This window comes from Siphateles boraxobius, unplaced genomic scaffold, assembly GCF_051911475.1.
Source record: "Siphateles boraxobius isolate OS27281-9 unplaced genomic scaffold, OSU_SipBor_1 7, whole genome shotgun sequence".
Lineage (NCBI taxonomy): Eukaryota > Metazoa > Chordata > Actinopteri > Cypriniformes > Leuciscidae > Siphateles > Siphateles boraxobius.
This window is the reverse complement of record NW_027509197.1, coordinates 20783382-20800699: the sequence shown is the minus strand read 5'-3', so window position 1 is coordinate 20800699 and position 17318 is coordinate 20783382. Positions and strand designations below refer to the sequence as shown.

At 37.4% G+C, this 17318-nt stretch overlaps 1 protein-coding gene across 2 annotated transcripts; it reads right to left on the bottom strand.

Annotated features, from left to right (window-relative positions):
• Nucleotides 1-686: 686 nt before the first annotated feature.
• Nucleotides 687-7703, bottom strand: arglu1a (arginine and glutamate rich 1a). Of its 2 annotated transcripts, XM_077216203.1 has the most exons (5): nucleotides 7578-7703; nucleotides 7198-7484; nucleotides 5489-5714; nucleotides 3287-3370; nucleotides 687-1868 (listed from the first exon to the last, which is right to left on the bottom strand). In XM_077216203.1, exons 2-5 carry the CDS (start codon nucleotides 7479-7481, stop codon nucleotides 1704-1706), a joined length of 759 nt encoding a protein of 252 aa, XP_077072318.1. In that variant the 5' UTR covers nucleotides 7482-7484; nucleotides 7578-7703; the 3' UTR covers nucleotides 687-1703. The 2 variants fall into 2 exon arrangements, with proteins under 2 accessions (XP_077072318.1, XP_077072317.1); XM_077216202.1 differs by having other exon boundaries at nucleotides 7198-7703.
• Between the last annotated feature and the right edge of the window lie 9615 nt (nucleotides 7704-17318).

Below are 17318 nucleotides of genomic sequence, written 5' to 3'. Positions count from 1 at the left end.
ACACGATTAAGGGCTGTAAAAGGTGATTTAAAAAATACTTTCCTTAAGATTTAAAGTATGCTACAAAAAAGGGTTATTAAATAACTATGCTAAAACTAGCATAAACTACATTTAAACATTTTCTTTTTAATTGTTGGGATGTAACTTTGGCTTAAAAAAGATCATGACACTACAAAGTAATTTACAAATTAAAGATACAATAAAAAATAATTTATACTTGTCCTTGAAGAGTTCACAACCTGAAAGAATTAGAAGTTTTTCATCTTAGTTAAAGGGAGTTATAATGGTAACCAGTTTAAATTTTTTCTTGAAATGACACACTATACCTTTTAATGAGGGCTGTTTCTTGAGATTATGGTGCTAAAAATGTTTTATAGGACAATTATAATATTAATTTAACTTTTAATTGGCATCTTGAAAATCTGCATGACTTTGAATTTTATAGTAACTAAATCTTCAAAATCGCAGTAGTCCCCCCCCCCCCCCCCCCCCCTCTAAATTACAGTTTAGATTTTACTGTAATTGTCCATTCAATAAAATGTCTGGTGTGTTGCATAATATATGCAGAGCTAATAATGGGTAAAACTTAAACAAGAGTGCAGCAAATTCCCAGAAAAGATCATTAAGGGTCCAAACAAACTATTTTGTGGTTTGCAGAGAACACAAGAGACATGATTCAGGCAACGTTGTTTTCATGGGATTTATTGGTCAACACACTAAATGTCCCAGTTCACAAGGAAAGGGGTAATTTACCACAATACAAGAACACCCTCTAGCACACACTCATACATACATACACACACACACAAACTTGCTCGCATACACGCCCTAACTAGTCTTACCTGTGATTCCCGATTTCCTTAAGGTACCAAAAGAGCAATAGACATTACAAGACTTTGTAACACTGTAATCTTTTTTCACTGACAATGTTTGTATTGTGAATGCTAAAGTTCTGGTCACACATTATATTCTACGTTTCAAAATGAGCGATTTGAGCAAAGTGTATCAAAAAGGACAAAGGTGATCTAGGTTACAATGCTATAAACACAGCTCATATCAGGTGATAATGGGATTATGTATTAAGCAGCATTTTAGGAACTATATGCTTTGAGGTGTTCAGTCTGCAGTCTAAAAAATACAAAATACTCTCACACTCCCACACATACGTTCACTAATAAGCATAAAACAAAAAGTCTGCCAATTTACATTAAAAAAACAAACAAACATTTTTTGTGTATGCTGATGCTTCGAATGAAAGTAGAGTAGTTAAACTGGGGTTGTACCATTCAAGCTCCCAAACCACTGACATATATTGACCAACCAACCACGCACTCATATACACAAATATTTAAACTATCATTCTTATTTGCTTGCCATTGAAAAGGAAATTGAAAAGGTGCATCCAGCATAATAATGTCAAATATCAATACAACACACTGAAAAAAAAAGAAGAAGAAGCTAAAGACGACAGGCAGCTGATCTGTAAGTCTGTGGTGGTGCCTGCAAGTCCAGTTATGAAGCATGAGGATTCCATTTTTTTTTTCCTTTCCTGGGTTTATGAAGAGCAATTTATGTGGGAAGAGCGCACCGGGCAGACTTCTCCTTGACACTCCGATTCACTTCAACATGAAGCACTCATCAGAAGAGAAAAGGTGAAGAAAAGAGAAGAGAAGAAAAGAGAAGAGAGGTGAAGAGAAGAGAAGTCACTCTGTAGCTTTGAGAGTGAAGGAGAGGCGAGGTCGGGACTTGCCCTTCCCCAATATAATCCTCTGTTCCTCTTTCTGTTGTTTCTGCCTCTCCTGCTGTAGCTTCATGCGTTCCTCGTGGATCTTTCTTTGTTCTTCAACTATACGTAGCTGATCCTCAGCCTGAAAAAAAACACATGAACAAAAGTGACTTTTTCAATCAGCCATGGCATAAATAGGTTCATTTTAGGTCATTTGTATTTGATCCAACCATATACAGTGCCTAGCATAAGTGAACACACCCATGCTAAAGTTGACTAAAAATAGGTATAAAAAATCATCTTTTGGAAATTGATCTTAATGCCTTAATTTAAAAAATGAGGAAAAATCCAACCTTTAAAGGAAATCCAACCTATAAATTACATGAATAATGTATCGTAAATAAATAAATGTTCTTCGTTAAAATACAGGTTGCGTAAGTCAGGACACCCCTATGTTAAATTCCCATAGAGGCAGGCAGATTTTTATTTTTAAAGGCCAGTTGTTTCATGGATCCAGGATACTATTCATCCTGATAAAGTTCACCTGGCCTTTGGAATTAAAATATCCCACATCATCACATTCCCTTCTCCATACCTAGAGATTGGCATGGGGCACTTTCCATAAGATCATCTTCCCAATGCAAATCATACCAGCTATTAGCCTAACTGAAATAACACCATGCCAATATCCAATCTGCACAATGACTTCAAGCAAAAACATTTTCTATCCATTTTGAGGGAGAGCTACTTTACGGACACACAAAAGCCTATAATTGTAATGACTATAAAATGTATAAACACAAAAAACCGAAGTATCACCACAAATGTTTTATCAAAAATGAAAAATAAAAGCTTCTTCAAGAGCTTTTAATTAACAGTGGACATAATCTTCAATATGAATCCACTGGCTTCTGGACTCATATCAGGGTTCTCACCAATTTTGATCAATTAATTTCTATAACCATTCCAGATTAAAGTAACTGCGCTCACAAATATCTATTTAAAGCAATTGAATATTTAAGAGAATATTATTATTCCCTAAATAAACTTCCAAGAATTATTTGATTATCAGGCCTGCATATCAACATTTCCTGATATTTTCGGGGAGGGTTGTATATATACACCGGTATTGCCGGTAATCCTGATATATATATAAAAAAAATGATATAATGAATACCACACTAAATAACTTTGAAAATTTTTCAACAGCTGTTAAACCATCTGTCTGACACTTCAACATAGTAGGTGGCGGTATTGCATCTTAAAGTTATTCATAAAACTGAAGAAAAAAAAATATCTCTTCAAAATTTCTATAGAAATTGCAATAATATTTTATATTTACATAAATAATAAATACTTTTTGTGTGGACAACCAATTCTGAGAGAGCATGTAGATAGAATTATACTTATTAACTTCAATTTAAATATTTTTGTTTCATGTAAATATTTTTCTTTTACGTTTAGGAGTACATTCATTTTTGTTTTGTTGTGTTTGTCTTTTGTTTCTCATCTTCTAGAATAAGTTATATGTTTTGTTGTTAAAATAAAGCAAATAAGTACCAGCTTAGCTTGAGCATCAGCAATCTTTCGGTTGTTTTCTTCCAAAATTCTCTCCAGCTCCGCTCGTTTGGATTTTTCTTCCTCCTAAAGGGGTGACACGGTGACATGTTAGGGCGGGCAGACAAATCCACCGAAATAGGTCCCCATAAACCCAGTTGCACACTCAAACACATCTACACTCGCACAAACAGGTACCAGCCAGCGACACTCGCACAATCTTTCATGTACTTACACACGCTCTCCACATTTCACATTCCGAACTGCAGCATCAAATGTCTGAAGCTAATCTCTATGTATGCAACAATAAGCAAAAAAAAAAAAAACCCACCCACGAATGTATTCAGGCACACCTTTAATCCCCGCCACGTTTAAATATATTTATATATACACATCCAAACATCCATTTACGCATTCATTAGGATCCATACAGAACAGGTATGTAAAAGATAACACATCGACAACTAACGAAGAATCTCATTCGTTTGCAGATGAAAAAAAATTAAAAATCAGTTCGTTCTCTCTCTATTTTTATTTATTTATCAGCATCCATAAGCAAGAAGTTTCAAAAGAAAATGAGAGAGACAAAGAAAGATTAACTTAAATAAAGGAGAGAGTGAATAGTAGTGGCTCACCAATGCTCGTATACCTACGCCTTTCTCCTTTGACTGTGTACTGTACCTACACAACTGCTGATTAAAGGGGTGAGTATTTACTGCCTGGTCCCGTGTGTCCCGTCCTGGACAGCGCAGCACCTCCCCTTTAAAAATTTCTGAGCTACTAGCACGAGCTAGTGCTCTTACACAGCAACACCACATGCAGTATATAGCACAGTCCAAGAAAATGGATTATGGTAATCATACAACATTACCGTGTGGGGACGTCAGGCTATTAACGTTAAAGGATGTTAAAGACTGCAAAAACACAAAGGTGGGATCATTCGTTAGATGTGTTTGTTTGAAAACAAAAACAGTGATGGGTTTGCGTCTAAGCTCAATGGCACAGTAACGTTGAGTGTGGATGTACAAGTGTGTGTGTGTGTGTCTGTGTGTACCCGCACGCCAGCACTCCTAAGGAAAAGCAAATTGTGAGGACACAGAAGTACATTTAAAACACTGCACTTTTAATGACGTCAAAACGGAAGAGTCAAAGGAAAAATGAAGTTAGAAATCTATGAAAAAAAAAACAGCAATTAATAAATTTAAAACACAGATGACAGAAATGGATGAGTAATAAAGAGAGGGGTGGAGCGATTTGTGATTGATGGTGCAAATGAAGACCAAATCATGTGCAAACGTTAAATGTAGAACAATACAGATTCATCTAATGGTTCAGTACCAGGGCTACAAATGATGGGGACAAATCCAAAACGTACAGAAGGAGGGCACATATCTAACCCTATTAGTGCTGAGCCGCTGAATTGTGTGTGTGCTTGTGGAATGGAATTAGTTTCTTGTTCATAATTCGTTGCATCTTTACAATTAGAGCACAGTAAGTAACCCTCCTTTATGGTATGGGTGGAATTACAAGCTATGGATTTAGCAAATTAACTAGTTTAAGTGTGGTCTAGTGGCTGCAAAAGGTCTTGTGTGTTTGTAACATCCAAAACCACATTACGGTGGTAAAGTGTATTATGGCAAGCTATCAAAGTGTATTATGGTGGAAAAAAAAAGAAAAAAAAGGCTAGGTTTGAATGCCGAGTGACCTTTTTAAGAAAAGCGTTTTATTGAAGACAAACAGTTTCATACATTGGGGACAGTAAAATGATAAAAGATATGGAGTAAAGAGAGTAAAAATAAAAGGGGAGAGAAAACACAGGAAACATTATATCAGTCCCTTACAGCCGTGGCAAAACGTTCACTTGAAACCCCTGAGAGTGCACTAGAGGTGTGTGAGATTGAATAAAATCACATTAAAGCATTACAGAAAAAGCACAGAGTTTGTCTATCAACAGAGTAAACGAGTCCTTAAATATTAGTGTTCCCTAGCAACTCGACTGAACTTCTCAAAGCATCACATCACACCTTGAAAATGTTGCATTCTGTAATTTAGGTCATTCCCCACCCAATCAATGGAGCTTACTTCCATCAGCTAGCCTGCATCTCCTGCTCTGTCTCAGGAGAAAACGAGTGTCAGGTTGTGCCACGGCTGAGGGTGTGCGGTTTGCGGCTGCTCTCCGCTGTGTTCCGAACGACCGAGCGTTACCTCTCTGGTTTTCTGGGCGTTCAGTTCCGCCTGCCTCTGCCTCTCTAGCTCCTGCAAAAGCTGTGCCTCCATGATGCGTTTGGCCTCCTCCACCCTCCGCAAGACCTCATGCTCGATCTCGTCACGTCGCTTCTCAAGCTCCTCCTCCACCCGCCGCGCCACAAGTTCCTCCACACGCCTCGCCGTCTCCTCCTCAATCAGACGCTCCTCGATCTCCTGCTGACGACTGTGGAGGAAACAAGAAAGAGAGGATCAAACATGGCAGACCCTTCAATTATACTCAGTGATAAATGTAAACTCATACAAGAAGAGGTCCGTATTTATTTGTGAGCAGTCGGCCCAGTAGTCCCTTGTCCTGACAACATTTGACTGGCCCCCCATTTAATATTTTTATAAATGCAAAATAGACAAGTTCAAATATATAATATTTATATTTAAAATAATATTACATTTAATTTACTTTAAATGTAATATTTTTATTTAATTATTTTTGCAGAAAAGGGTTCATGTGAAAAACATTTAATTTTGGAATTGTATTTAGCTTTTCGTAAAAGATATATATTTTTTCACACATAGCCTATACAATTAAACTCCAAGATAGTCAAAAAAACAAACACTTTTAACATGCAAAATTACACACAGCAAAACACACTGATTAATTTTCAACCAAATCTTACTGATGCTACCAAGACTATAAATCATTCATGTAATTTCACTAAAACGTAATTTATGTTAGCCACTTTAATAACCTTTACCTAGCAGACATGTTTAAAGATAAGCACATTTCACAACCAACTGTCAAAGAAATGCATTTCACAAAATGCATTGCTGACCCCAGAAGAGGTGCATGATATTGACATGTAATGTGCATAATTCTGAATAAACCCATAAAGGAAAGTATGCCTCTCAAAAGGGAGTCCATGATTACAAAAGCATGTCTTGCCTTTATTTACACTTTAAACATGACTAAACCATTAGAGGAGAGCAAGCTGTCACACCCTGCCTTAAGGAGGAACACAAAAACACAGACACAATACTGAACCAAGAGACCATTACATTGCCCAAAGCCAAAACAAAAATTAAAACAACAGCAGCCGTCTTTTGATTTGATTTCAGTGTCATGAAACTCCATCCAGGGCCTCTCTTTGAGTTTTAAAACACCCTGAATGTGGTTACAATGCACTCTGGGTGATGATCAGGCCTGGGGCTGCAGCACTTCTCTTCCTGTTCTTTCACTACATTCCCCGTTCTTTCCCTTCCACAAACCTCTTAACATTATACTGGTGGTCTCCAATCACAAAAGAGAGATGTCAACAATCTGTGATAGTTACAAAAGCATATCAGCTTACACAGGCAGCAGATTTCAGTGATGAGATGACCTGATGTGTGACAGCTGCCTATGAGAGTCCATGGAGTGATGAAAGTTCAGTGAATGTAGATAGGTAACATGAAACGTCAACTTTTTTTGCAAACTAGATCAGTATATTAGGTTCTTATAAATATTAAACCACAAAGAGCTGCTACTTGAAACAACTGAACTAGTGCTGCCCAAGTGAGTAAGGCCACGTCTGGCACATAGACAGTAGACACACGCGTGTGTGTATGTGTAGGTGTGTATATATATGTATGTATATATATATATATATATATATATATATATATATATATATATATATATATACACACACACACAATCAAATTCATCTTACATCTTCCTCTGTCTTTCTATATCTGCTCTCCTCTCGTCCTCTTCTCTCCTCTGTTTCTCGTCGTTGCTTCTCTTGCTCAGTGTCCGGCCGAACATGTCGGTTCGGTTGGGTGGTGAGCCACCCCTGTCCCTCCTGCTGCCGGATCTCGAGCGGGACCTTCTGCTCCTCTTCAACTCCTTCGATCTGCTCCTTTTCTTGTTGGATTTGGATTTGGAGCGGCTCCGTCTGCGGCTGTGTTTAGAGTGTTTGGACCGGGACGAGCTGCGGCTCCGGGAGCGACCCATATTCTGCACGAATAAATCCGACTGACACTACTAAATAGGGTCTTATGAATGCAGTATCATCTACAACGACCTCGTGTAATATTATATTACGGTTACTTGTATAATTGTTTATTATGAGCTCATTTAATAAAGATGTTCGTTGCTTTCTGCTCCAGTGAATCTGCGGAATCAAACAATATGGCGACCGCCTCCAGTCTTCCTTTTCCCAGAATGCATCAGCTTAGTTCGGGTCTTTTCGGATATCTTCGGGCTGAGACCGAATGAGGAGGAACACCAGGAGTCTGACGTCTGCGGAAGCACCATAAGCGCACTGGAATCTACTCTGAAGGTATCTTCACACAAAACTCTGTCAGTGACTGCAAAGTAGCAGTCTCAAAAACTGCATACTGCAATGCAGTAGTATTTTGGTACTGCACAATACATCCTACAACACAGTGAGGTTGTCTACATAAAGTTATCTTAGTAAATCCAAAGTGCTATACAAAAAAAATGGTAACCGTCCAACATTTTATACTGTCCACATTCTGTAACAGAAATTGCGGAGCCCCGCTCATTAAAATGCAATAATAATAGTTCCCCCTTTGTACAGATGGTTCCCTCACTAAATCGTGCTGGTTATTTACGAATGTGTTCCCTCGATTTATAAATCGTGCGCACGATATAGCAAATCAACGGAACAAAATAGTAGGCTAAATCGTGCGCACGATTTAGCCTACTATTTTTTTCATATTTCTTTTCATGTGCTGCAGGGATATTTTTGTAGGCCAAAACCCGGAAATGAGTTAGCACTTCTGGTTTCACCGTTCCAAACATGCATTTACACTGTGCACCATGCACTATGTTCTCAACCGTGTAGTGTATGAAAAAATGTTATTTTGTCATTCGAATGTTGGTCAACATCGGAGTCTGATAGCCTCCTTTGAGTGCATGAAGTGTCCAGCATTCCACTTGATTTTACCAGTTAATTTAGTGCATCGTCTTGGTAATTAAAGTTCACTTTTTCGTATATGGAAGAATGCACACTATTTAAACTATTTGTAAATAAAACTGCATAGAATATCATAGCATGTGTACGAACATTTTTATCACATCTAGGGAGTTTTTTAATGGATTTTTGGTTAAATGCCTAAAATATTGGTCCGTGGTTAACCCTAGCGCAAAGTATCTTCACATTTTATTTTATGACATAAAATAAATCAGTAAACCCCATGTCATTTATTTAAAGCTTTTACTTTTTTTGAAAAAGGTACGGTTGCCAACAAGTGGCTAATGGGACTACAGAGGTTGTCGGGGACATTAAACATCATCAAGCCGAACAGGTAAGCTTATCTACTCACTATTCTGGGTTTACTTACTCATTGCGTTGATAATTGTGCCTTTTCAAACTATTTTAACTAACTAGTTTACGTTAGCTTTTTACTTTTGGTGATTGTAATTAAACTTCAAAATTCATAAACGTTGGATTGTGTTTTTGCAGATGAAACCAGGTGGATGCTAACTTCTGGATTGGCCCACAAAAATATTTAATTAGAGATTTTCAAGTTCAACCCTCCTCCTGGAGTCCCATGATCCTGCAAATTCACAAATCCTTTCCCATGGCCTCATGGGATAGTAAAGTGTCCATCGGATGCACAGGAGTAGGAAGTCATCTTTTGACTTTTTTGACAGGTACTTTTCACCTACTGTTTTATGAATTTGCACATAATACTCGGCTCACATACTGATTTTAGCCTACTATATATAGTAAGGAAGTAGGCACATTCGAACACAGTGTGGGTCTTCAGGAACAGGGTTGAAGACCTCTGCTCTATAGTATGAATATAAGCCGTTGAGTGTAACAGTGGGTGGGTAGTATAATTTATCCACCTTATTTTTAACGTAAGAGCAGGCGCAGGCATTTGTAAATTGAATGTGGCTTCCGGTATCATCCATCCCTTCTAGGCGTATACAAAACAACTCATTATGCTGCTTGATCATGTAAACTAGTATTTTTGCCACTTTATTTTAAAATATTGTCATAATTAGAAATACACAGGTTTTTTTTACCTTTACTGCACTTTGTTAGTCTTTTAGTTGTTCTAAATAAATCAGAAATCTTGCATATTAACAAAAAAATAACTTACTTCCATGTTAGAATATAAGATTGATGCTGTTTATTTTTAAAAAGTAGTGAAATTGTAGGCATTATTACACACTAAACAGTAGTGTGCAATAGTTTTGTCATATGACCTCATCACATTACGTATTTAATTCAGTGACATTTCAGTTACCATCCTGGAAATAAATTTGGCATTTTAATTACATTTTACTGAAAATTGTCTTTTGACATAAGGCAATCAAATAACTAAAGAAAAAGATCAGGGTAGATATTACTAACTACACAGTTCATCCATCACAGTGGTGATGATAGGCTAAGTCAAGCAAATTACTATAGTATACTGGACAATTTGGAAAATGTAGTAAGAGTAGTATGTAGTATGCTATCCTGAACATAGCCAATTTCCAGATGTTAAGAGTTTGAAATTGCAGGTTAGCAAGCTATCCTCTAATGGGCAGGTCAGAACGAAATCTACAGAACTTTTTGCATTGTCTCCGCTGATTTTTGGGGAGGCTGAGTGGCTATAAACATTGTAAAATGTGTCGAATGGAGCTGAGAGTTCCACGCTTTTATTGGAAGCTGAAATCATTATAAAATTAGCCAAAATATAAAAGACAAGCATGCAAGTGGTGCAATGTGTGGAACTTTTTGTAGAGTTCATTGGGAGCAGATTCTGTTTGGGCCTTCTAATGGGTGATTTGATGGGTGATCTGTGCACATGAGAACAGCAGCTTAGTTGCAACAACCTGGTTTGGTCTGCCATACGTTACAGAAAAGAATAATAATTTTCTTGGCCAGTTGTTTTTGACTAAATCTTTCTTGTTCCATTCTGCTTGTCCTTTTTTGTTGGTTTCCTCGAGAGATAAGCTTATCCTAGCTCTATATGAAGACCAATTCATAACTTTTATTTTTGTCAGGCCCATTTGCTGATGACAGAACGGTCATTCTTTAGATTAGGCTCAGTCCCATTGGAACTCTAGGGGAGCATTGTGACAGGCAGTTGCTTATTCTGAAAAACTACAGGCTAAAAATATTTAACCAGGGCTATTTTAAAACACATGAGCAAAGCCATGGTGACTCTGTTTGAAAATCCAGTCAAGATAAGAGCGAGAGAGATGACTTTCTCTCATTTTTGGCATGCCAAGAAATTAAATTGGGTTTGGAATTTTGAACCGTTAAAATTGTGTGCATTAAAATTAAGAAAGAAATAATAAAGGGGGGGAAAAGTCATCCTGTTTTATTTTCTCAGTAATGCTAGTTTATTCATAACATTTCAAATAATATAACGTACCAGTTACGAGTTTTGATTAATCTTGATTTTACGAAATGTTGTGCTTGTGTGCTTTTATTTGGCAAGCCGGAGTGCAGAACAAAAGTCAGGATTTGCGCTAAATGATAATAAACAAATTGCTTTCTATCTCACCAAACCCTCCTCTCAGAACACTAGGAAAATACGGCACAAGTCGCATGAGATCATTATTTGATGCTTCTGCATATTTTTTTAAAAGCTGGTCACTATTCACTGCCAGTATATTCTATAATGGCATTATATTATATTCTCCTTTTGTAGTCTGACAAAGACAGAATGTCATACTCCAGTAGAAAAAAAACACCAGGGTGAGTAAATAATGACTGCATTTTTATTTTTGGACTATCACCTTTAAGGAGTACTGCGCTGGACAGATATGTACAGCAAAATAAACAATACTAATATTAAACTTTTTTTTATTATCACAATGATCTTTACCGCCCAGCCCTTCTTCTTTCGTGTTCCAAAACACAAAGAAAGGTATACAGTCTTGTGTGAATTGTCCTTTTAATTTTTGGGCACTTGATTTCATGGTTGAAGCTCGGTTTTCAGGTCATGGGTCACACATACACTAATATTTGGCACCCATTGTAAATATGAGCAAAGGTGGCTGTGGAAATAAATCACAATCCTTTTGATATTTTATTAAAAAAAATTCTAACCTTTCATTTAAGTAAAACAATTGAAAGTGAGGGGAAACTCACAATATGAAGTAAATGATTTTGAAACCCAATTATTGCAACGTCCTTTTCCCAAGATAACAGCTCTGAGTTTTCTCCTATAATGCCTGATGTGTTTGGAGAACACCTGACAAGAGATCAGAAACCATTCCTCCATACAGAACCTCTCCAGATCCTTCAGATTCCCAGATCCATGTTGGTGCTTCTTCTCCTCAGTTCACCCCATTCATTTTCAGTAGGGTTCAGGTCAGGGAACTAGGACGGCCATGGCAGAAGCTTGATTTTGTGCTCAGTGGCACATTTGTGTGTTGATTTTGATGTTTGTTTTGGATCATTGTCCTGATGGAAGATCCAACCATGGCCCATTATAAGATTTCTAGCAGAAGCCGTCAGGTTTTGATTTTTTAACTGTTGTATGTGCTAGAATCCATGATACCATGTATCTACTGAACAACATGTCCAGGACCTCCAGCAAAAAAATACACCCACAACATTAAAGATCCACCAGTATATAAATGTGAAATATCTTTTGTCACTCAAACTTTCCTCTTTACCGTGCATTAGGACAATATATACACATGTCCTCCTCCAGGCAGATTGGTAACATCTTTAGTTGATTGGAAATTCTTAATTATTGCCCTGATGGTGGAAATGGGGATTTTCAAAGGGTTGGATATTTTCTTACTGCCACTTTCTATTCACTTTCTATTACAGCCAATTTCTTCTCAACACTTTTTTGCTGCACATCAGAACTATATTCTTTGGTTTTACTCGTTGTGATGAATGATAAAGGCAGAGCCGATCCTGACCTCCCTGGGCTCCTAAGCAAAATTCTGTTAAGGGGCCCTCCTACCTGACCCATGAGACATGTAAACCATTTGCCATTGCATCCCACTACAATCCTCCCTCCTTAAACTAGTACTGATGAAAATGTAATTCTTGATATCATAAATAGACATTGTTACACTAGAAAAAGTACATTCTTAATATCAAGATTTCACATTTTAAATAGTACATATTTAATTATTGATATAAAAAATGCATCCTGTGAATGAATAAAAGCTAAAATGGCTTGCCATGTCATGTCACTGTGTTTTAAATTATAAAAGTGAGACTTAATGTTTATTATTTACTGAGGGATGTGCATCCATATTGACCAGTATGTCCAGCCAGTGAACATTTTAAATGCAATATAGCCTATAAATCAATTGTCAATGTCAATACATTGTTTTCCATCTTGCTTTATTGCAGAGTAACTAAAGTGACTTGTGGGCAAGATAATAATTGTCTTGTTTTAAAAGTATATATGCCTATAATGAGGAGTACCATCATGCCCATATTGTACTGGTCCCCACAGATGTTTTGCTGGAAAGTGTGCGTTTCATTTCGTGCATGCACATATGAACGCATGTTAACGCACGCCGCGGTTATCTTTTCCGAGCTGCGGTTTATAAACAAACACCGTTGCCCTTTGTCGTTTTTCAAACATAATAAATAGTTGTATTTCACTCTCACTTTTTGTTGTCAGGCACAAAGTCACAGAACACAGCCCTGGAAGTGGCCGGCATTAGAAAGCAAGACACAGACAGACCAAAAGATGCACTACCCAGCTGGGTTAGACAGACAGACTAGAGAGAGATGCACATCAACTTAACTTTACTGTTCTTTGCTGTCATCAAACTTGGAGAGGAGAGAACACAAGTCTGCCTGATTGCTGTTCCCGCAATTCACTCTCATGTTTTTTTTTCCTCTCTTTTCGTGACCAAAAGAATAGTTCTGCTTAATTTTCTCATCGATGTTGTAAACTTTGATTGACACACTTTGACACGAGGGGGAGGCGGGGCCTTGAGTAATTTGCGGGGCCCTACGCAACTTGCATAGTGTGCGTATAGGACTGATCGGCTCTGATTAAAGGATGCAAAATTCAATTTTATATGTTGTTTGCAAATAAATGTGTATTTGCAGTGTGTGGACACAACCACCATACAATGAAAAAAATCAATTCACTCCTTTTTTTAATCCTCAAAAAGCCTAAACTCTCTCAATAATCAAGCTGTTTGGATTTCCTGAGCAATATGATGTATGTATGATGCAAAATGTATGTTACAAACTTTACATGAAGACCCTAAAGAATCATACCAACTTGTGGAAAATGGGCATCCGATGACCCCTTTAATGGAATTTGGCCTTTGTGTTCCTCATACTCCTGTGGAAGAGGAAGTCATGGCCGGACAAATTCATGCTTCTAGTCACCCTCTTGTGTTAAAAAAACATAATGAATGAGAATAATATACTTCAAAGCTATTTTACTTATAAGAATTTCTAGGGGGGCCAATAATTGTGGCCAACATGCATTGGAGAAAAACATTTAATTTATAATGTGATTCAACCCCCACTTTCAATTGTTTTACTTTTAAAACAATACGTTTACTAATAATAAACGTTTTTTTAATGAGAGATCAAAAGGATAAACAATGCAGGTTTATTTTCTCAGCCTCCTTTGCTCATATACCAAGGGTGCAAATATTAGTGGAGGGCACTGCAGCTTTGTGCCTGTAACATATTGCCAATTACCATCAGTAAGATGAGTCAATAGTATCGGCTATATTGGACAAACCTTCACACTCAGTGTTACCAACATAACCTCAACACACTCTTCTTGTACTGACCTAGTCCCTTCGTCTGTTCATCATTCAGTGCGGTGTGTTGTAATTGAAGAAAATTTGTTCAGTGAGAACGAGAGAAAGTTTTCACGAGTTAGTTCGGTGTGTTCATGGTCATCATTGTGTGACAGAATAAGGCACAAAGTTGCTTAGATGAATAATCCAGAATAAGTGTGAGAATGCTGTCAGTTTAGGCTGAATTTGAGATACAACTGCAGATTTTGGGAAGTTGTTGTTGAAGTGAAAGTTTTTGGCATGTAGTTCAGAAAAGCTAATAGAAAGAGATCATTTTAACTTTCTGAAAAGCAACATAGTTATAGTGGTAGATGTTAGGGATTTGTTTTTGTTTGCGGAAGAAGCCAACTTTTTTTGTGTTGAATTCATGAACGCAAGCAAACTGATCTCTGTTGTTTGCCAGAGGAAGTCAATCAGTATTATATGTGTCAGACATGACCAATAAGCATCAAACTAAATGACTTACTTCCCAGCTGCTACACTAAGAATCCCTGCATTTCCTTCCAGTGGAATAACGTCACACAAAAGACAGACGTCACTGCTACCTTAGGCCAGACCACTCTCTTTCAATGAAGCCATTTTACAATTCTCAAACATATTAACCTCATCTTTAAATGATTAGTTGAGCAGTATAATACCACTGCTTTTTCCCGCTCTCCCAACATGAATGGCCTTCATGCTACTCGAGTTAATGAAAAGTCGCTGCGCTCTTTCTTCCCCCTTTTTTATTCGTTTGATCAAAGATGGCCTCTCCTCTTTGGCTAACCTCTCCTCTCAGTTGGCCGTAGCCTCTGTCTCTTGAGGGTGAGGGCACTTAACAAACACAGGATCCCACCGCTGGGGCACATTGTCATGTTGATGTCCCAAGGGCCCCTACACAAAGGGCCATTGAGGAGAGGAAAGGAGAGAAAGAGCTGAGACAGAGAGAGAGAGGGAGAACAAGGCTCTCAGGAGGAATTTCTTTAACCCGTCATGCAGCGTGTGTCTGTGTGTATGTGTGTGTGTTGAGCGGGGGAGGGTCATATACCGGCTATAGCTCCAGTGTTGTTGGTCACTGGACTGATCTTGGTCACCGACTTCTTAAAGTCTCCTGGGGTTGGTTCTGCAAAGAGTCACCTTACTGTGTGTCTGTGTGTGTGGTTTCATGGAAATTCAAGAAGCTTTTCAGGCCGACATGCTTCAGTTGTTTGTTAACTCTAGATATATCGTTCCTTTAGGCACCATTAAAACTGTATACCTGACCTACATTGGATAACAATTTACTTTTTTATTTCTCGTACTTAGTGATCTGAACAAACTTCTCACCCTAAGAATTAAAAATTTTCACATACATAAACATCGTGCTGTTATGTTTGCCTGTTTTAGGACTTGTACGAAATGGTGTTCTCTGATCTGATTTATGCTTGAGGTCTCGCAGAAGTTGTTGAATGTGGAATTAAACCTTATTGTGTCCCATTTGACGCTTTAGGTCGAAGGGTGGCTACAGGTATAGGGCTAGATATCAGTTTACTGATTTAATTCTAATTTGAAAGCTCTTCTTTGAGAGTCAATTCTGATTTTGATTTGCTTTGATTATGTGCTGATTCATTTGAACAAATTTCAGTTGTAATGTATTTTATTTTGCTTGTATATAATAGTATATATACAAAGCATACTGCGTACGAATATATATACATATATATATAACTAACTTTATATTCATAAAATAATCCCAAAAAAAGTATAATTTTCTACAAAAAATATTGAGCAGCAATACTATTTTCAACATAATAATAATAATAATAATTGTTTTTTGAGATCCAAATTAGCATAATTTAATGATTTCTGAAGGATCATGTGACACCGAAGACTGGAGTAATGGCTGCTGATAATTCAGCTTTGCATCACAGGAATGAATTACGTTTTAAAATATATTAAAATACAAAACTGTTATTTTAAATTGTAATAATATTTCAGAATATTATAGTTTTTACTGCATTTTTTATCATAGAAATGCAGCCTTAGTCAGCATAAGAATCTTAACTTATTTTAAATTAACTAATCTTTTTAATCAAATTGTACACATTATTTTTTAAATGTGTGTTATTAACGTTATTCAGTACAGAGACAGAGATTTGCAGGTGGGATCTTTGGCCAGTATAAGCAACCATCAAAGCCCCTTGGGGGCCGTTCACACAGAAGGCGTTTTTCCATTCCAATGTGCTATTTTCCATTGTTTTTCCATGTAAACACGTGCTAGACTGACGTGTATGACTGTTGCGCTCGCGTCTTGCGTCTATTGCAGTGTCTCGTGCATGACACCTTCGTTCTGAAAACTCAGTGCTCAAGTTAAAATCAGGTCAACTTTTAAAAAATGCGTCTCAAGACCTTGCCATTTTCCCCATTCCACTGCCCGCGTCTCACATTTTTGCTTTTTGTGGACGAGCCCTAAGACCCTCATAGAAACGCACCAAAGCTACTTAGAACATCTTAGCAACCACATATTAACCACCCACTACATCATAAGAGTTGTGGCAGTGGGTTTCGCATATACAAGAGCTACACATTTTCATAAAACATTTAAGAATCTAGTTAAAGTGCTTCCTCAATTACTAGCAGCAGCAAACAAGACAATCCCCACATCCTCTAGTTTGGCCAAACAGAGTGTCCTTTCAACCCCTGTCTGTGTTTTAGCCAATTGAGTTATGTTTCAAACAAACAGATTGCAATTCTGTTTGGTGCAGCTAGTGACACACTTCCCTTCATAAGTGTTAAAAGTTTAAATGTGGATCCAATCCATTAAATCCATTAGACGTGGACCCAAAGCCTCTGTCATTGTAGAAAGAATAGAGTTAGAGAGCTCTCTGTCAAAGAGCCTTGAGCTCTAAGACCCTCTTTCATAATAAACGGCTATATGGATGGAAGGCTGTGACAGGCCAAGCAAAGAGGTGAAAGGTCATTTCTGCAGTATTGGATTGACCTTAAAGGTGGACACAGATGAAATGTACAGGTCTGTCTCATTTACTCTGTTCCCTCACTTGTTTCTCTTGGTCAACAGGAAGAATAGATTCCTCTGTTTATTAAAAAAAACAA

What these genes read in the sequence shown, in the direction of transcription:
- arglu1a (XM_077216202.1), bottom strand. Translation starts at nt 7,481, where the DNA reads ATGGGTCGCTCCCGGAGCCGCAGCTCGTCCCGGTCCAAACACTCTAAA. An exon ending in ACGCCCAGAAAACCAGAGAG is followed by an intron (nt 3,371 to 5,488) that starts GTAACGCTCGGT and finishes TCACCCCTTTAG; the next exon opens with GAGGAAGAAAAATCCAAACG. An exon ending in CTGATGCTCAAGCTAAGCTG is followed by an intron (nt 1,869 to 3,286) that starts GTACTTATTTGC and finishes GTTTTTTTTCAG; the next exon opens with GCTGAGGATCAGCTACGTAT.